Source organism: Caretta caretta, chromosome 8 (assembly GCF_965140235.1).
Source record: "Caretta caretta isolate rCarCar2 chromosome 8, rCarCar1.hap1, whole genome shotgun sequence".
Lineage (NCBI taxonomy): Eukaryota > Metazoa > Chordata > Testudines > Cheloniidae > Caretta > Caretta caretta.
The window spans coordinates 84,314,764-84,335,806 of NC_134213.1; the positions used below are offsets into that span (position 1 = coordinate 84,314,764).

The window sequence follows — 21,043 nt, forward strand, 5'->3', positions numbered from 1 at the left end:
CTTGTTTATTCTTATACTAGGTGTTTTCTTGTATATGTTCATTTTGAGTCCGTTTAGTTCTCTCTTGGTTGATCTTTGTGAATAATTGCACTGTAGTATTTTCATCTGAAGCTGCTATGAAATTCTCGGTTTCTGTAGATGAGTATCTCAATCATTCTTCTCCACTTGTGGTAGAGTAACAAGTTAACACTTAATAATGGAATCATTTGTCATGGGATGGGGTGAGGTGTGGGGAAGTTTATTTTGAGGTAGGAAATAAAAAGTCATGTCTTTTGTCTTTCTGTTTTTACCCTTGTGAGCAATTCTGGTTGTCACATGTAGCTATTGGGAAGCTCAGGAGCTTGCCTTATGTCACCATGATTTGTTGCCATTTTTATGAGCAAACTGCTAGAATAAGGATTTCATATTAAAGGAATGCCTGAATTTTCTGTTTTATTGGTGTGCTTTGTATTTAACTACTTAAATATCAGTCAAGACCATTTTTGTTTCAGTAAAATGCTTTGCTAAACTGTTACAGATAAGTGTACAACACTACCTGACTTCTTCTTAGTAGGTAATCATGGCTGGCATTTAGATTTTTTGTTGTTGTTTTTGCTAGAAAACTTTAGTGAGATGTTTCCCTTTGTCTCTGTAGTTATCAGAGACTGTTACAGACGATTGCTGTACTCGAGGCTCAACGTACTCAAGCAGTTCAAGACCTTGAAAGTTTAGGCAGACACCAGAGAGAAGCACTGAAAAATCCCATTGGATTTGTGGAAAGACTCCAAAAGAAGGTATACAGTAGGCATTTCTTAAGTTTTACGAGAACTTTTTTTATAACAATTAACTCCTCACCTATTAAAAACTAGTGTATTTTATATATACTTGTGTAAATATTAAAAGGTTTAAATTCTGTAGTGAGAGAAAACTGCCCTATGTTCAGGTTTGATGATTGGTTAAACCTATGAAATACAAGTAATTTTGAAAAATTTCTTAAGGACACATTTTTATAGGAGTATAAAACTCATCTTGTCTTCAAGCTTTCAATGCATATTGGCTTTTCAAGACTTCTATGATCAGAAGAAAGCATTTTGTGGTAGGGAATGATATCAAGAAATCATTGGCCTTTGTCACCAAAGAGACTTAAATGCTTTGAGTTCTATTTCAGGTTAGGGTACTTTTAAATGGAGATTGTAAGCAGGAAATGTAGTTAGTAAACTGAAAGCAAAATGAGCTATAAAAGCATACCTCAAACCAAGAGAGTGCCAGTGATTATATCAAGCTAGTGTACATGTGTGGAGGAGGAGAACAAATTTCAGTAAAGAAACAGATTTCATTTTCAAAAGTTTAAAGGGAAGTTATAACAACAGTAACAGGGAAAAGAGATTTTTTTAAAGTCTTAATAGTTTCTTTTTTAAATAAAAGCAGTGACTGACCTTATGTTCTGATAGCAGCACATTGTGCTTTAGTGAAGGTGAGATGCTGGTTCTGGGAGATTCCCTTTCCATAGGCTAATATAAACTTGGGGCCTGATCCAGAGGCCACTGAAGTCAATGCTTGTCTTTCCATTGATTTTTTTGAGTGCTTAGAAATCAATTCAGCAAGTTATAGTTGTGATTCATCTGGCATCCAAGCACTGTGCTCTGGCAACCGTATCAGCCAGTCCTTGGAAAACATTAATGCCTGTTGCAGAGCATTTCATGTATTTTACCATTTTGGCCAAAGAAATTATGCCAAATGGTATGTGTGTGTGTTGAACATTGCCAGCAATTGTATTGTGGGCAGAAGGCAACAAAATCAACTTAACAGTAAAAACGCAGTATAATGTGCAGTCATTTTTATTATAGTAGACATTTAAGTTTACATGTGGATGGGATTAATCAGTTCTGATAACTGGGTTACTTTTAGTTCTCGTTAGTCTGCTGTGTTTGCTTGCTGGAGTACAGGTCTGGGTATACAGTATTTTTTTAATATTTAACAAATCAATGAAGATAGACAGTAACAGGATATGAAAATCAGAAATACTTGGCTGCAACTATTCAAAGTAATTTTCAAACTCCATGTCCAATAAACCATCATTGACCGTGCCGCTGCATATTTTATATGCCCTGCTGTGTATCGCTCTTTGAAAATGCTTTTCCTATATAAAGAATGTGTGCTGCATGGCACTTAAATATACAAACTTTGACTCCTGCTGTTAGCTAAAAACAGATCCAGGATTTCTGTGGTTCCATATCCTTTCATTTGGATGCTAAGTGACTGCATTAAGTATTGCTTCTCATTTTGATTCTTTCAGGTTGATATAGGGCTTCCATGTCCTCAAAGAGTTGTACAGCTGCCTGAGATTGCCTGGGACCAATATACCACCAGCCTTGGAAACTTTGAGAGAGAATTCAAAAACCGGAAACGTAACAGTAGGAGAGCAAAGCTGATTTTTGATAAAGGTAAGTGGAAAACTAAGTGTATATTACAGGAAAAAATAACCTGCTATGTTGGTTTAATAATTCTTTCTTTATGTTGCTTGTAGTAGGTTTGCCTGCAAGACCAAAAAGCCCTTTGGATCCCAAGAAGGATGGAGAGTCCATTTCATACTCTGTGTTGCCTTTAAGTGATGGCCCAGAAGGTTCTACAAACAGCCGCCCACAGGTAAATGTTATAAAAAAGAAAGTAGGCAAAATTTTACAAAATAGTAACTTTAAAATAGATTACTTATTAATACTACATTATGCGGGTAGTGTTAAAATTGTTATAATAAATTTAATGCCTCGGTTTCCAAATGTTCAAAAATTCAGTCATCAGAACACTTGGTGATATCATCTTTTCATGTGACCAAGTCAGATAACTTTTTTCTGTCCTCTACCAAAATAATGTTTTCATGTATGTTTTTCTTTTACTTGGGTGGAAAAAGGGTTAAAGTCAAGTTATCCTAACCTTTTTTCTAAAGTCCTATTCCATGTTATATACTGTATTTAAGCAGATGATAAGAGGGCGACTTTGCGATGAGACCAAACCCGAAACTTTTAACCAGCTGTGGACTGTAGAAGAACAGGTAATGGGAAACCCTAGCTAGCTCGTAGACCATTTTGTAACTGAACAGTGATGTTCACCGAAATAAACTCAAATTGTGTAGTAATGTTTAAAGCGCATAACGCTTCGGAGTCAAAGATAACATGTATGTATTTATTCATTTTTTGCACCAGTTTGATTTTTTTTTTTTTTTTTTAGTGACAAGCCATGCCCCTTCTAGATAAGGTGTATTAATGTTTATGATCTTGTCTTGTGCTTGGTTTAGAAAAAACTTGAACAGTTACTCCTGAAGTACCCACCAGAGGAAGTAGAATCCCGACGGTGGCAGAAGATAGCTGATGAACTGGGAAATCGAACTGCAAAACAGGTAATGGGGAATTCTCTTGCATAAGTAACCATCTCTCTTGTTTCTTTGTAGACATTCCAGGAAATACTAGAGGGGGTAGGTGTCAGGTGGTCTTTTGCATAGCTTCTTCAGAAATGGAATAGTTATGTAGGATTTGCCTTGCAAAAGTCAGGTCGATTCATAAAGAGACAAGAATTTTTTAAAACTATAAAAAGTATTTTGGTTGGAAAAGAATTGATTGCTTCTGGGGGAAGGAACCTCACCAAAAAATTCTTTGCTTTCTTTAGTGGCTATGCCCTGGGGACTACTGACATCAATTACTGCATCCTGAGGATGTTGAAATACATACAAAATGAAGCTGCCCACATTCCATTTGGAGATTTTAAAATACTCATACTAGATTAAAAAAAATCAGGAAAGTTGTCAAATCCTCAGATCCAACCTGTTAATATTTTGATGAAAAATGTAATCAGTCATCCAAAGCAAGGGCTGAAGCACTACTAACATCTCTACTAAGGGATCTGACCATAGGGCTCTTTGTTAGGACTCTTAAATGTGAAATTGTATTAATTTTTAATAAATGCCCACAAACCATGATTAAGCTGTCAGGTCTAATTGTTGTCCATTAGACTTCGTGCAGTGCAAGGCTGGATTAATGCTCCTGTGGGCCCGGGACTATTAGATTTTGTGGGGCCCCTGTATACAAGTCTTTTTCATGGGAGGAAGTTTGGTGCAGGAGGGGGCTGGGGCAGGGGATTGGGGTGTAGGAGGGGGATTCTGATCTGGGGCAGGGGATTGGGGTGTAGGAGGGGGTGCGAGGTGCAGGCTCCAGCTGGGAGGCACTTACCATAGGCAGCTCCCAGCCGGTGGCATAGCAGGGCTCAGGCAGGCTGCCTGCCTTGCATAGCCCAATGCCCCTCCTGGAAGCAGCCAGCTGCTGGCATATCTCTGCGTGTCCTTCGCAGGAGGGGGACACTGTGTCTCTGTGCGCTCCCTGCACGCGCAAGCACCACCCCCACAGCTCCCATTGGCCAGGGGAACTGCAGTGTCCGGGCTGGAGGCGGGGGCAGTGCGTGAACACAGACACGGACACACATGGACACGGACACACACACACACACCCCTCCCTAGGGGCCAGCCACTGCTGGGAGCAGCATGGGGTCAGGCCAGATGCCCCTTTTAGCGGCCCAGAGACTGCTGCCTGTGATTTATTTTGCGGGGCCTCCCATGAGCCGGAGCCCCTGGTTGCATCCCCTAAAGCCCCGGCCTTAATCCGGCTATGGCCCTGTGACCAGTTGCTGACAGAGTCATTTACTTTTAACTCTTATCGTAAGGTACTGTGAATGCATAATAACTACTGTTGTCTATCCAGCAGAAAGAGACCGTATGACGGACAGGTTCTTCTTCAACACTGTAGAGTGGGCAAATATGTCTATGTTCTCAGATCGTGGACCTGATCACACACAATATCTTTGATGCAATTTCAGAATCAGAAACTTAACTGCTATGCTCAACCCCCAATTTTTTTTAACTCTTTGCAGAAGAATAACCTAGACATTTGCCTTTTATAAATATTACATAAAGTTTGGAATGTCATCTTTCTCTGAAGTTTGTGTTTTTCTTTAAGCACTTCAGTCAAACATTAGATTTTTAGTGGGTATTTGAATTCCTTATTTAAAGGTCATAGCGTATTTATTTATTCATCTAACACTTAATTAACTTATCTTGTTTCTTCTAGGTTGCCAGCAGGGTGCAAAAGTATTTCATAAAACTGACTAAAGCTGGCATTCCGGTACCAGGCAGAACTCCAAACTTATATTTATACTCCAAAAAGGTAAGACTACATTATAGCAGAAACTTCATATTTGCATGTGCATTTACATGCAAATTAGTTTTGAAAATATTAAATAGACTGCTCATCCCAAGTGATATGTATCTATTATTTCACTGACAGAGGTATTTTTTACTGCTGTTAGCACCAGAGAGCAAGCTGGATTCTATTCTGGCTTGCACATCAACAGTTGTTTTAAGTAAGTTAGTTCCTGTTGCAGTGTCTTTATTGGTGATGAAGTGCCAATAAGAAGCACGCACTTGAGTTTGCAGGGCTGGCAGGTTTGTTTACTCTCTTCCCTCCGTCCCCCCGCCCCCAGCACATGCACGCGTAAACTGAGCATATTTGATCTAGTAGTCATTGAAGACAAAAAAATATAGAATCCCAGCAATGGCATTTTCACAGTCACCTTTCAGAGAAGAACAAAACTTTAAATCCATAAAAATTAAAAAACACAGAAGATGAGTTTTCACAAAAATGAGTATATTTAAACTACCATGGCCATAGAGTTAACACTGTAACTGAATGCTTTTCTCAGGCCTGAACTCCTCTAAGATGTAAGATCATCCACTATTATTGTACATCATATTTGATTTTACTTAGTAAGTTCTTTGTGAACAAATCTCCACCCTCAGCCCTCCCAATCCCGTCCCCCTTGAATACAGTGTTGCTCTTGGAATGGTAGAGAAAAGAATAAGAATAGAAGGAGAAGTTCAGTGAAATTTCTGAGAATTCTTCCTAATACTGGGAAGAGAAGAGAAACTCAAATGTATATTTAAAATGTCATATGGATTGATGTATGCAGTGTTGTTGTAGCCACGTTAGTCCCAGGATATTAGAGAGATAAGGTGAGTGAGATCATCTCTTTTATTGGACCAACTTCTGTTGGTGAGAGATGTCCCATTTCCCAGACCTGAAGATGAGATCTGTGTAAGCTTGAAAGCTTGTCTCTCTTACCAATAAGTTGGCCCAATAAAAGATAGCATTTCACCCACCTTGTCTCTCTAATATGGATTGATGCAATTTTATGGGCGCTCAGATGCTGTTGTGATGGTCATAGGATATGAAGTGACTTACTCAAGTTTACACAGGTTATAGAACACCCATCTCCCTGTTCTTCTGCTTACCATTTTGTTTTCATTATATGTATTTATCATTTTTTGGTGTGTAAGCTGTAGCACAGAGCACGTCGTTGGCACCCTTTCATTGACATTAACAGAAAAGAAAATATAAACTGATAAAACATGAATATCAATTAAGCCATCTTAATGAGATTTAAGCCAGACTTCAGGGTCTTCAAAATTCTCAGAGGTGGGTGCAGTAATGTCCACAAAATCTGTTCACACCAGATAACTCTGCTAAAATGTATTTGCAATTATAGGCCCGAATCCTGTAAAGATTTATGCACATGGCTTCAGTGTGTAAAGATAAGCACATATATGTCTTAACAGCATCAGATCCTTAATTAAGAATGCTCGCCATCAGAATTATTTGTGCAAACAACCTTTCAGAAGAAGCTAACATTGCTGCCACTTTGAAAACTTAAAAATCACAGCCTCCTGGGTGGTGATTGCGCAGGGGGAGCCAGTAGTGGTTGGTCCCTGCTCACCTCTGGAGACACAAGAGCTGGAGGAGCAGGCAGCCAGTGAGTTCCCGATCTTCCCAGCGCTAGTGGGGTCAGGCTTCAGCCCTTGGGTGGAGGGTGGAAGGCTCCAGTCATGGAACTTCAGGCTCCGTTCCCTGGCCGTACGGTGGCAAGCTTTGGCCCCAAGGTCACTCCCGCCTCCGGTGCCCCTGCCCCCCACTACCTCCATATCCACCTCCCTATCCAGGGCTTAATTTATCTCAAAGCTTGCTGGGACTGAGTAAGTCTGCTGTGAAAAGTGATATTTGTATGTTTGTTAATACCACTTTTCACAGCAGACTTAGTAACTAGCACATCTTTTAAAAAAAAAAAAAAAAACAACCAAAAAAGCAAAAGACATTAGGAAAAAAGAGAAGAATGTACCTTATTTGTGTTTCTATTCTGTTTAGGCCCAGTAAAGAATAGAGACAATTGTACATTTATTTTTATTATTGAGTCTGGAAAAAAATCCTACATAAATTACAATGATGTGGACATGTATATGTGCATATTTATTTGTTTTTCCTAAAGTTAATTAAGTATTTTAGGAAAAATTGTCAGAGTGGCTCACTGGCAAGAGATGGTGGCTGCACTCTGAGGCCACTGAACATTTTTTTGATCTAGACAGACTTATTCATCAGATATTAGACGGACTTATGATCAGTGCTGGGTAGGAGCTGGTGGTCATGGTACATGTAGGTACTAATGATATAGTGAAGGGTAGGAGACAAGTCCTGGAGGCCAAATTTATGCAGCTAGATAAGAGCTTAAAGTCCAGGACCTTCACAGTAAGATTCTCTGAAATACTTCCTGTTCCATACGTAGGGCCAGAAAGACAGGCAGACCTGCAGGGTCTCAATGTGTGGATGAGCGATGGTGTGTGGAAGAGGGTTTTAGGTTTATTAGCAACTAGGGAACCTTTTAGGAAAGAGGAAACTATACAGTAAGGATGGGCTCCACCAATACCAAAATAGAACCAGGCTGCTGGCATATAAAATTAAAAAGATTGTAGTGGATTTTTTAAACTAAGGGCTGGGGGAAAACCGACAGGTGTGGCAGAGCCAGGAATAGAACACAGGTCTCTTGACTCCAAGGCCTGTGTGCTTGCCAATAGGCCAAACTGCCTCTTTTCAATTTTTGACTCTGCCACAGTGTTTCTGTGTGACCTTGTCATTTCATCTCTTTGTGCTACAGAGCCCAATCTGTAAAATGGGGATAATCCTGCTTCCTCTCTTTTCTCTTGTCTATCTTATTTATTTAAATTGTAAGCTCTTCAGGGCAGGGACTGTTCATTACTAGGGGTTTATCTAAAATAGGATTGTGTCACAGTATTTATTTATGGAACAGATAATAGAAAGCAATCTCCAAGGCATAATGTATTAATCTCTCAAGTGAATGACCCCAGAACACTTGTACTAGGCTCAGAAGTGGATGCTGTCTGAAAATTTGTGGGAAAGATAAGAGATCACATATAAAAATTGTAAACATTTTGTCTACAGGTTTTATTGTTAGGAATATCTTACTAAAAAAATAGTTTCTGAGGAATCTGATCTGAACATTATTCGTCATTTTTCTACTACAGTCATCAAGCAGGAGACAGCACCCCCTAAATAAACATCTCTTCAAACCTTCAACATTCATGACATCCCATGAACCTCCAGTTTATATGGATGAGGATGATGACAGATCCAGTTTTCAGAGCCATATGGATGCTGCAGCAGAGGAGGAAGTATCGGTATGTCATTTAAACACAAAATTGCAAAATGTCTCACTCACAGTGTTTCTTGACTGTTTAAGTAATGATATTTGGAAAAAGTGTCCTTACTTAAACATTGTCAGGTATATAGTAAACTGTTGCAAATTCAGTTGCATAAGCCAGGTGGAGCAGGAGATTGAATTCTGGCACCTCTTTGATGTGAAGAGTCAAGTACAGAAAATTCAGGGAAAGTCCAAACCAAAAAAAGAAGCAAACAAAAAACATGATACCATGGAAGAATTAGACCAGGGGTCGGCAACCAAAGACAGCAAGCGAGCCGATTTTTAACGGCACGCTGCTGCCTGCCAGGTCCCAGCCACCGGCCCCGCTCAGCCCGCTGCCAAACCCAGGCCAGGACCCCGGCAGGCAGCAGCGTGCCATTAAAAATCCTGCCTGCCCCGGCCCACTCTTTTCCGCCCCTCCCCACGGGGGCAGAAGAAGCTTGGTCCTGCTGGCTGCTGCTGCCGGGCAGACGAGCTTCCCCCCTCCCCCACCTCTTCCCCCAGCGTGCTGGGTTCCTGCCCCTCCTCCTCTCCTTCCCTGCCACCGATCAGCTGATTGCCCTTGCGAGGGAGGGGGAGAAGTGGAGCCGCAGCACACATGCTGCTCCAGGGAGGAGGCAGAGAAGAGGTGGGGACGGGGCCTTGGGGAAGGGGGATGGAATCAGAGCTTATCCACTCCAGCCCCCTGCCATGAGCCGCTCAGGCACACACCCCCAGCCCTCTTCCCTGACCCCTACACCCCCCACACACCCACCCAGCCCTCTGCCCTGACCGTGCACCCCCCCACAACCCAAGCCCTGACTCCAGCCCCCTCCACCCCATGCCCTGACTCCTGCATCCTCCTCACATGCCCCCAGCCCCCTGCCATGACCCCTGCATGCCCCCAGCCCCCTGCCATGACCCCTGCACACCCCCAGCCCTCTTCCCTGACTCCAGCACCCCCCACACATACCTAGCCCCCCACACCCCATGCCCTGACTCCTGCATCCTCCTCACATGCCCTCTGCCCTGATTCCTGCACCTTCCTCACATACCCAGCTCCCCCACATCCTATGCCCTGACTCTTGCAGCCCCCACATTCCCACCCCCACCCTGAGCATCAAATGGGAGCTCCTGCACCCCCCACACATTTCCACCTGCACCTCTTGCACCAAATGGCAGCTGCCCAGGTAAGCACTCCACACCCAAACCTCCTGCCCCAACCCTGAGCCCCCTCCCGCATTCTAGCTCCTGGCCAGACCCTACACCCCAACCCCCAGTCTGCTCCTTCACTCCCAGCCCTGTGCTCAGTGCACTCACATCCTCAGCTCAGTGCAGAGAGAGAGGAAGAGAATGGGCTAGAACCAGGGAGAAGGTAGATGCACACTCTGTGTGGGCAGGGCCAGGATCCCAGACCAGCAGCGGGCTGGGCAGGGCCGGCAGCCGGGACCTTGGCTGGCAGGAGTCGGCGGACGGAATCCCAGACCAGCAGTGGGCTGAGCCAGTCTAGGGTCCTGCCGGTCTAGGGTCCTGGCCGCTGGCCCCGCTCAGCCCGCTGCTTGTCTGGGGTTCTGGCTGCCGGCCCCTTGCCAGCCGGGGTCCTGGCCGCAGGCCCCGCTCAGCCTGCTGCCGGCCTAGGTGAACGGAACCCCAGGCTGGCAGCAGGCTGAGCGGGCCACTGGCATAAGATCAGCATTTTAATTTAATTTTAAATGAAGCTTCTTAAACATTTTGAAAACCTTGTTTACTTTACATACTACAATAGCTGAATACTCGGCACACCACTTCTGAAAGGTTGCCGACCCCTAAATTAGACACTTCCAAAAACTTTTAATTGCACGTTCGCATCTTCAAAAATAGTTCAGTCACTAACGGTGAATTATTCTGAACACCAGATAAAGTGTGTAGACCTATTTCTGCCTAAGGTGTTGCACCAAAAGGACTAAATCCTTTCATCATTCTTTGGTATAATTGCATCCTATACTATATATGGCTCTTTGTCTTACCTTAGTGGCTGGACTAATCGAGGTTAGATGCAGAGGTCCACACAGACAACTCATCAGCAGTTGTCTCATCACAGACAACTCATCATTACATATTCAGTGGACTGGGTTTGTGGGCTTATAATATAAACATCTTTTCATACTTCTTTACACAATACTGTATGTAGGGAATAAATCCTACTGCTGAAGATTATGGGTCTAGATTCTCCACTTGTGTAAAATCAGCATGACTCCATTGAAGTCAAGACAGAAGGATCTGGCCTGCTGAATTTATCATAGAATATCAGGGTTGGAAGGGACCTCAGGAGATCTAGTCCAACCCCCTGCTCAAAGCAGGACCAATCCCCATTTTTTGCCCCAGATCAACTAAACAGCCCCCTCAAGGATTGAACTCACAACCCTGGGTTTAGCAGGCCAATGCTCAAACCACTGAGCTATCCCACCCCCTCCAATTTATCTTTGTGAGAATGTTGGGGGGAGGGTGTTATCACTCACAAGCCTCACAGCATAACAAAAGGTAATGAGATTGTCCAGCACAGATCAGTTCAATTTTTCTCAGTGACTTTGTGACATGTACTGCATTTTCTTCATCTTAAATTGTTATACTCCTGAATCCATTGTTCAGTTCCAGCCACATCTCTTGTCTTTAGACATGCTCTGTCTTCTCCTTGTGACTTAATTTCTGAGCTGTCTGGGACATCTCTCTCTCCCATCCTTTACCATCATATCTGGTAACTTACTATTTTTCCATATGAATCTTAAAAGAGGTGAAAAAAGTATTTTTAAAAATTAATTAAATTTAATTAAATTAAAAAATTAAATGTTAAAATTTGCCTCTCTTTATCTTAACAAATCATTCTGGAATCAATTATACTTTTCTTCTGTGCACATATATATAATTTTTTATACTACATTCTACATCTAGATTCCCCTCCCCCCCCCAAACTGCTTACATTTCACCCCATGATCTCACAATTATAGCAGGTTTAGGGAGTCTGTATTTCAACACCAGTTTTTCTTTTCAATTTTGCTACTAGTAGCTTTTGGTTTTGGTTTTTGCAATGGTAATGCTTGACTTGGTCCTATTTTAGGAAGGTTGGCTTACTCTTTTCATTCTTCACTGGTGCAGCATTTCAGATGGATATTTTTCTCCTTTGCAGTAATGTAGAAAGAGACAGGTGAGCTCCATTACCAGAAAGACCCCATTATTAAGGCTAAGTTTTTTGTCATGGATGTTTTTAGTAAAAGTCACACACAGGTCACGGGCAATAATGAAAAATTCACAGAAGCCCCTGACCTGTCCGTGACTTTTACTAAAAATACCCATGACAAAATGGGTAGCCTGGGCAGCTGGCTACGGGGGCATTGGGAGCTCCAGGGATCTTGGGATCCCGGAGCTCTTGGGATCCCCCCTGCCTCCCTCCGGCCGGGAGCTCCATGGATCCCCACTTCCACCCATGGTGCATGGGAGCAGTGGGGATCCCCCCTGGCACCTGGGCAGGGTTCCCCCTTGCTGCCCAAAGTGTCCTGGAGCTGTGGGGTTCCCCCCTGCCACCTATGGAGGCCAGGATCTGCGGGGGTACCCCGCAGCTCCCCACGTGTGCAGGCAGCAGGGAAACCTGCAGCTCCCAGCAGGCGCTGGCTGAAGTCATGGAGAAGTCACAGATTCCATGACCTCCGTGACTAAATCGCAGCCTTACCCATTATCAATGCAAAATGACAGTATTAGGAGAACAAAAATATCATGCCCTGCTGACAAAATGAGTAAATTGGATTGAATTTCAGGATTCAAAGCAGGGCTCTCAGGGTATGTCTACACTGCAATTAAACACTCATGGCTGGACCGGGTCTGCTAACTTGGGCTTGAGGAGCTCAAGCTGCTGGGCTATAAAATTGCAGTGTAGACTGTTGGGCTCAGGCTGGAGCCCAGGCACTGGGACCGTCTCCCCTCGCTGGGTCCTAGAGCTCAGGCTCCAGCCTTAGCTCAAACATCTACACTGCTGTTTTACAGCCCCAGAGCACACGCACTGTGAGCCCGAGTCATCTGACACAGGCCAGGCATAGGTGTTCAACTGCAGTGTAGACATATCCACAGTGGCAGTTGTGTTATCTCAGAATGATTTTGTGGAGCATCACAGTGCCACCAGCAAGTAGTGGGAAGGGTTTATCTATAGTTCTTGACTCTGGAGGCACCAGTTGCTGCCTGCTCCATAGTTAAAGCTAAGGCCTTGTCTACACAGGGGAAATTGACTGGTATAGCTTATTCTGCATTAGCTGTGCTGGTCAACTTCCCTGTGAAGACAAGCCCTGAGTTGAATTTTTCATATAAAGCAGGAATTCAGCCACTTCTTTATGTATGGAAAATACAGCACATCATCCCTAAAATTTTACAGCACTTTTACTTTGAGTATAAGATTAGTTTTCTGTAAATTTCCAAGCAAGTCCATTAATTAGTTTAGGAGTTAAAATTAATTAATTCAAAATGTGTCCTTTCAGAAATTTAGCAGCTGGTGTCAAACCTTCCCCGTGCCATTAACAATAGATTTCTTTCCCCAAATAATTCTTGTGTGTCTCTTATGTAGTTTATTCTGTCAATATTTTTCTGAAAGAAATCTGATCACACTTTTATGTTGAAGGAAACTAGATCTTCTCAGTAATGATATCCTCAAAGCAAAGGTTTTCTTTTTTGAACAGGATGAAGAAAGTATCCCGATAGCATATCGAGAATTACCTGAATACAAAGAACTGCTAGAGTTAAAAAAGTTGAAGAAGCAAAAACTCCAGCAGATGCATGCAGAAAGTGGATTTGTGCAGCATGTGGGCTTCAAGGTAAGGTATACTGGTAATCTGTTGTTACAGTAGAACCTCAAAGATACGAACACCAGAGTTACAGACTGACTGGTCAACCGGACACATGTAGAACTGGAAGCAAGCAATCAGGCAGCAGCAGAGACCGAAAAAAAGAGCAAATACTATGCTGTGCCTGTATTGCATTTTAAAGCTAGGCACATCTGGACTGCCTGTCCCCACCTGTGAGGCAGCCACTTACAGCTAGGAGGTGAAGACTCTGAGGTTCACAGGCACAGCTGTGAGCCCCCTCTGCCAGCCCAAGGCAGCCTGAGCAGGCAGAGCAGGAATAATGCTGCGGTCTGTGCCGCTTTCCTGTAAGCCGCAGGTGCTGATTTCACCCTCTTCCCTTGGCCAGGAGGTGGACAAACTTGCAAGCTCAGTCCAAGCCTGGGAAAGAAGCTGCCACAGCCCAAGCTGCTTATGCTGCAAGGAAGCTGCCGGTGCTGGGGTGGGAGCTTCTGCTCTTGCGGCCAGTGTCTGGCCTGGAGTGTGAGCCCGAGCTACTGCCAGCATGCTGCGCTCTGGAGGAGCAGCTCAATTTTAAAGGGCCACAACTTGCACGGCGCACTCACTGATGCCGTAGGGCCTCAGGGTGTCTCACTCATCACCCTTGCAGTCAGGGCTTGAACCAGCTGCCTGTCCCCATCCACATGCACGGGGAAGCCACTTACACGTAGTAGGTGAAGATGCTGTTCGAAGTTACAAACAACCTCCATTCCCAAGCTTTCTATAATTCTGAGGTTCTACTGTATTCAATTTAGTGTGAGCATTTTTTTAAAAACTAGCAGGAATTGGATTTTCTAAGAAAATAGGAAACTTTCCTTTTCAGAGTGATAGACATATAGGAAAAATAAAGATGGAAATATGTAATCTCTTAATGCAGGATTTTGTCTTAGAAATGTACAGACAGCACAATAAAACTCGCTGTAAAGAAAAATAAATGACTACAGCTATCTGCACTGGTTTGTGAAACTCCTCTTGGAATATAATCTCTTTTGGGGTACTGGGAGTATTAAACCTTAAGGGTGAAATTAATCCCAGTTTATAGTAGCAAAGTTTCCCAGTCACTTAAAAAGATAGTCTTTCAGGAATTTGTCCTTTTGAGGGGAAAAAAAGCCAGAGATGTGGAATGATAACTTTGGTAGATCAATAGGTAGTGTACTGAGGCTGTAGGTGCAGCGAAAAATTGCAGCAGCATTTGGGCCAGCTCCAGGCAATTTTTGAAGAGAGGATTCAAGCAAGGAAATAAAATGATGTTGGTATGAGATGAATAAAAATAATATTTTTACACTTAACATACAGAGATGTGCTATCCGCAGCACCATCCGTTTCTAGGCAACATTGAAAAGGGAAGGATACCTGTTCCAGTTTGAGGATTTTCAGTCATTACCAACAAGCTTCTTTGTAGCAGAGGTGAAAGTAAGCCAGTACGCCCTGGTACGGCATACCGGCAAGAGCCAGTGCGCCGTACCGGGACCGGCTTTCCCAGACAGCAGTTTAAAGCCCTGGGGTAGCGGCGGTGGGGCTCTGGCAGTGATTTAAAGGGCCCCGGGACTCCAGCCCCTGCTACCGCCCCGGGGCCCTTTAAATCGCCGCCGGAGCCCCACCGCTGCTGCCCAAGGGCTTGGGCAGCAGGGCTCAGGCTGGGATTTAAAGGGCTCGGGGCTCCAGCAGCCACTACCTTTAAAGCTCTGCCAGAGCCCAGAGCCCCGGGGTAGCGGTGGCAGCCTGGAGTCCCCAGGGCTCCTCAGTGATTTAAAGGAACCGGGGCTCTGCTGCAGTAGCGGCAGCTGGAGCCCTTTAAACTGCCTCTGCAGCTGGTAGCTCGGGGGTGATTTAAAGGGCCTGGGACTCCCAGCCGTCACTACTGCAGCTGGAGCCCCAGGCCCTTTAAATCAGGATTTAAAGGGCCCGGGGATTTAAGGTCCTGCCTCTTCCAGTTGAGGCCAAGCCCCCTGCTCAGGACTCCAGCGTACCAGTAAGTCCTTTAACTTACTTTCACCTCTGGCTGTTCCCCATGTATGCAGTCGTGCAGGAATTGCCTTGACTCCTTAGAGATGAGAAAGGGCTTATTGGGCTTTTTTGGTAGTAGCCTTTTCCATAAGAATGCAAGGTTATTCAGTCCAAGGAGACTGACATACACTTGAAAACTGAGACTATCAGGCTAGTAATATACTGATACTGACAGACTTATGTCACAGTATTGGAAAGCTGAGGCTTTTTTAAATGAATGCTATTATTGTCATTCAGAATATAAAATATGGACTTTGAGCAAGAATATTGCAATTCTAGCTATGAAATATAATGGACAAAGTAATTTGAGTTACTGATTTAGTACTTTAATGTACTATATTCAAAATGTTATTAAGGTTACTAAATCAAGCACTCAGAAGTTAGGAAATGCCAGAATTAAGGTTGTCTTTGCAACCATAATTTGTCCCCCTTGTGTGTATGCATCATGATACAGTTTTAGTTACATGAACACATACTGTATTTTTCCACTGGACTGCCAACTCATTCAGTGCCCAGTGTGGACGTTGCTTACTTAATGAATAGCTATTCAAAAATTAAGTTTTTTTCCTGATTGTTCAAAGTGTGGCTTCTTGCCTCATTTACTGCACATTATTGAAACCCTGGTCAGAATACACAATTGTTTATTTCTTCATGGGCTTTTTTTTGGTGCTCATCGCTTTAGTATCTGAGTGCTTCACAAACGTTAATTAATTGTCACAACAGCCCTGTGAACTGGAGCGGGGGAGAGGGGTGTGTGTGGTATTCTATTTTACAGATGGGGAACTGAGGCTCAGTCACAGACCTGAGATTAAGGTCAAAAGTTGCCTCCAGTAGTGAGTGCCCAGTTTGAAATGATTAGAACCTCATTTTTCAGACTATGTAGCATTATGTAGCACTTTATATTTATATATAAGTACAGCTAAGTACAGCTTCCATTGATTTCAGTTCCAGCTCTGAGTGCTCAGCATTTCTGCATATCAGATCCCTGGGTCTCACTAATTGTGTGTTCCTTTTCTGGGTGCCTGTCTATGAAGAGTTTAAGAGATTTGTCTAGCATCACGTAGGAACTTTGTGGCTGAGGAAAGGATAGAATCCAGTTCTCTAGGACACCATTCAACTGCCTTAACCATGAGACCATCCTTTCTTTTCCTCCAGTCCTCTGCCTCATTCACTACACACCTTCCAACTTCTGCAACAAATGAAACAGAGTCCTGGAGACAACAGCCTCCTTTATTGTACAACCCTCATTCATTTCCAGAGTGGGTCCGCCCTGTGCACTGACTGATACCCATCATTGAGTGTAATCCTCTCTGTGGGACTCCCAGTAGAGAGGTGATGAGACACAGTTTTCCAGAGGGTTTCACAGTTATTTGCTGTCAGCGCAAGAATGGTGAGACTCAGGAATCTTGTGTTCCGGTCCAGGCTGTGGTGGGGAATTTGCTTTAGTCTCCTTGCCTGACCAGTCCTTGCCAACCAGTCCCAGTCTCCTCTTTTCCCTACTTCCAGTCCCAGTCTCCTCTTTTCCCTCCCCCTGATCTAGCTTTTGTCCCTTCTGCATTCAAAGTAGGCATCATCTTCCTCCACACTGACTGGTGGCCAGTAGGGGAGTCACTGAGAGCACAAGAAAGACTCATTGCTTTCAGTTGCAGTTCAGTCCCATTACAGGGAAAGTCCATCTTCACCCCTGTAGCCTTGGACTGGAGCATGCTCAGTCATTCTGTGGGAATGGTGCGTGTGGAGTGTAATCAGCATTAGGATCTGTGAGAGGCTTGAGCATGTTCAGTGAGGAAGGAATCTTCAGAGATTTAACTGGTAAAATGGAAGAAGTCTCTACTGAGCCTGTGAGAACTGAGATTTCTCCTGTGCTTATAACTTGGACAAATTTGGCTGGATTTTTCCTGGGAATAGCAAAAGGCACATCCATGACACACAGGCCACCCCCTTCAAGTCCCTGCTCCAAAGCATGAGGATGCAAGAAGTAAAAAAGGTCTCATGATTTTTTTTTAACATGGGCAGAACTACTGACTTTTTCCCTAGCCTTGTTCTTGGAAATGGCTGAACCATTTCGGTGGAATTAAAAATAAATAAGTAAAAACCAGCCATAGGCTAATACCCAGCATGGAAAATCTCAGTCCAAATGGGTTTTTTTGGCAGAGTTATAAGCAACTGAAATCAGGGTCTTATCATGGGAACTGTCAGGCACCCTTAACAATAGGTGGAACTACCAGCCTTGCATGGAGTATAAGTTATGTATGTACTGAATTTGGAAACGCTACTGTGTAATAAACCTAAGCTAATGTATGATGTTCTTTGAGTGCTAGTTCATGTCGATTCCAGTCAGGTGTGTGTTCACGCACGTGCATGGTAGCTGGAAGATTTTTCCCTAGCAGCAACCATAGGGTCGGCCTGGGCGCCCCCTGGAGTCGCGCCTTCATGGCGCCCAATATAGAGCCCTGCTGACCCGCCACCCAATCAGTTCCTTCTTACTGCCAGTAGAGTGACCAGACAGCAATCAGAATGCAAGGTCTGAAAAGAAAAATCAGGACCGGGGTGGGGGGGTAATAGGAGCCTCTATAAGAAAAAGACCCAAAAATCAGGACTGTCCCTGTAAAATCGGGACTTCTGGTCACCCTAACTGCCAGTGACGGTAGGTCGAACTTCCCTTGCTCTTGCTTCTGTTGTACTCACGTGGTTTATTCAGATCATGTAGTTTAGTATAGTGAGTCAGCTGTAAGTTTCATTTATAGGGGTTTACTCTCCATCCCACCCCACTTATTTGTTGCTTCCGGGGCATGCCGCGATCCCCGGGCTTCAAGACCTGCAAGGACTGAGCAAAGTGCATACCAAAAAGTGACCCCCACACATCCTGTTTATGGTGCCTGGGCAAGGGTTACCAAAAAGACCGCTGTAAAATCTTGAAACCTTGAAAATTCAAACCAAGAACCCTGAAAGAGAGAGAGCAGCAGCTTAAAATCCTCCTCATCGAGGCAGCTCTTTGACCGCAGTTGGACCCCGGTGCTGGGGATCTCACCACCAGCACATCCTCTTCGGTGTGGAGCACACCGGTGCCCTCTTCAAGAGGCACCGAAGAAAGACGCGGCTAAGGACTCTAGGCACTGTCATGGAGCGTGTTGGGGACACTCCAACCTTTGGTACCAGTTCCAATTGCTGGTGCAGAAGAAGAAGAGAATTGAAAGAGGCCGATCCCCATTGCCTAGATCCAGAGACCAGCCATCAGTGGTACTACAGTTGGGCCACGGCTCCGAAACTCAAGGGGCAGCCACGTTGACTCCTCCCGAAGCGAGGCAGTCGAGTCCGGGCCTGTCGAGCTCACCAAATCCCTCAGAGAGCCTGCCGTTTTTGTCCACTCCTGAAGTGTTTGAGGCAGCACAGGACCTGCTCAGACTCATGGCACCATTCTCACCCCCGAGGCAGGAAAAGGCGTCGGCACTGCAGGCTCCATCCTGCACTGTGCAGTTGAAGGGAAAGCCAGCTATGATGTTGTGATGCTCCCCGTTGCCTCAGCAATCACAGACACCAGCACCTCTATCCAGGGAGCGCAGTCGGTCCCTGGGCTTCTGACACGCCACGTCAAGAGGTGCAGCACTGCCCTGGTCCTTGTATTCCGAGACCTCAAAGTCCAACTATAGCAGGAGCAGAAGATGGAGCTCAAGGCACCACAGGAGGTCCCAGCCAATGCCGTGCACCCCTCAATGGCAGAACCCAGCTCAATGGCCCTTCTGGACTCCATGGATCTGAGCCAAGGATCTCACTCGGGTGCTGCTTCACTTGTGTCTGCAACCTTTGTCCCACCACATCCGTTGGCTGAGCAGTTATCTCCATCGTTGATGCCAGCAACCGCAGCACTGTTGCTAACATTGGCACCATCTGCGGCGCCGCCTTCAATAACATCCTTGGCACCAGAGGTGTCAGCGGCTCAGGTTATGGCACCAACCGCACCTTTGGCACCGGCTCGGGCACCAACGCCAATGCCATCATGGATGCTGCCTGCGCCGATGTCGATTACAACCACGGCGCGCACACACCATCAGACACCGGTGTGGGGGCCGACGTCAATGCCTGTACCTATGCCTTTCATGGTGCCACAACCGGACCATTCCACCTCTGTCCCCACCGGCTCAAGAGATCCCTCCAGCGGGGATGGAAGGGAGCAACTACCTTCCTTAGTGGCCTCCTTATCTTCCCCAAATGAGACACTGCCATTGCCCCAGCTCTGGAAGACTCGAGGGTGTTTCAGCAGTTGCTGCACCGGGTCGCACAGGGTCTAGGCATTAAGGCAGAGGAAGTTGTAGATGATGCAGACCCTATGGTGGACATCCTGGCCCCTTTGGGCCCTTCCTTTATCACCTTACCACTAATCAAAACTATCCCGGATATGACCAAGACCCTGTGGCAGACCCCGGACTCTCTGCCGCCTACTGCCAAGCTCAATGAACCGTGGTACTTTGTGCCCTCCATGGGCTACGAACATCTGTACACTGGTGGTGGACACTGCTAACCAGTGAGAGAGGCAGGGTTTCCAGGGCCCTTCCTCCAAGAATAGGGACGCAAAAAAACTGGACCTCTTCGGGCAGAAGGTATACGCCACAGGGGAACTGCAACTCTGCATTTCCAGCCAACAGGCCATCATCAGCAGGTATGCCTATAGTACCTGCTGAGCAATGGCTACGTTTAGAGTTATTTTCCTCAGATTCCTGGGCTGAATTCTCGGCTTTGGTCAAGGAGGAGAGATTGATCTCCAGGACATGCCTGCAAGCAGCACTTGATGGGGCAGACATTGCCACTAGAGTCATGGCCATGGGTGTATCCATGAGAAGGGGCTAGTGGCTCCAGGTCTCCCCTTTGTGGTCCAGCAGACCATACAGGACCTGCCTTTTGAGGGTGAGACTCTGTTTTTGGAAAAGACAGTCAAAAGGCTAAACAGCCTGAAGGACTCCAGAGCCACCCACAGGTCCCTGGGCCTCTACACGCCTTCCACTCAGCAGAGACGCTTCCAGCCACAGCCCACTTAAAGGTTCAGTCAGCAGAACTATCAAGATGGCTCCAGAAGGCAGAACAGAAGTGGCAGGAGAAAGCCACGTCAACCTTCTGGCCAGAGCTCAGGACAACCGAAGCCATCTTCGGGACCTAAGCCTGCCTTTCGAAGGCACGGTCGAGGACCGTGTACCACACCTGGAAATGGATCCACCCTGTCTTACCTTCTCATCCCAACTATCCCCTTTCCACCATGCATAGTCCCTTATTTCCTTGTACCGATGGGTGCTCCGCACAGTACAGGGGAGGATACTCCATCCAATTCTGTGCCCTTCCACCCCACTTCCCTGTCCCTGTTCAGGGACCCTTCTCACAAGCAACTCCTTATCCAGGAGGTGCAGTCACTCCTATTTTAGGGGCAGTGAAGGAGGTTCCTCAGCAGCACAGGGGCAAGGACTTTTATTCCTTGTATTTCCTAATACCGAAAGCTAAAGGCAGCCTCAGGCCCATCCTGGACCTGCTGGAACTCAACAAGTTTATAAAGAAACTCAAGTTCCGCATGGTCTCTCTGGTCTCCATCATTTCCTCATTGGATCCAGCAGACTAGTATGCCGCCCTCGACTTGAAGGACGCATACT

The 21,043-nt window shown here is 45.2% G+C and overlaps 1 protein-coding gene across 6 annotated transcripts in view; it reads left to right on the plus strand.

The window, feature by feature from the left end:
- ZZZ3 (zinc finger ZZ-type containing 3) overlaps positions 1–21,043 on the plus strand; it is a 101,064-nt gene that overhangs the window by 74,707 nt on the left and 5,314 nt on the right. For 2 of the 6 annotated variants that reach the window (XM_048859813.2, XM_048859814.2), the window contains exons 3-10: positions 635–773; positions 2,276–2,423; positions 2,507–2,625; positions 2,954–3,028; positions 3,272–3,373; positions 5,091–5,186; positions 8,390–8,542; positions 13,242–13,376. In XM_048859813.2, coding sequence (XP_048715770.2) covers positions 635–773; positions 2,276–2,423; positions 2,507–2,625; positions 2,954–3,028; positions 3,272–3,373; positions 5,091–5,186; positions 8,390–8,542; positions 13,242–13,376 — 967 coding nt within the window. The remainder of the gene's footprint in view (positions 1–634; positions 774–2,275; positions 2,424–2,506; positions 2,626–2,953; positions 3,029–3,271; positions 3,374–5,090; positions 5,187–8,389; positions 8,543–13,241; positions 13,377–21,043) is intronic. The other 4 variants (XM_048859819.2, XM_048859817.2, XM_048859818.2 and 1 more) reach the window with 4 other exon arrangements.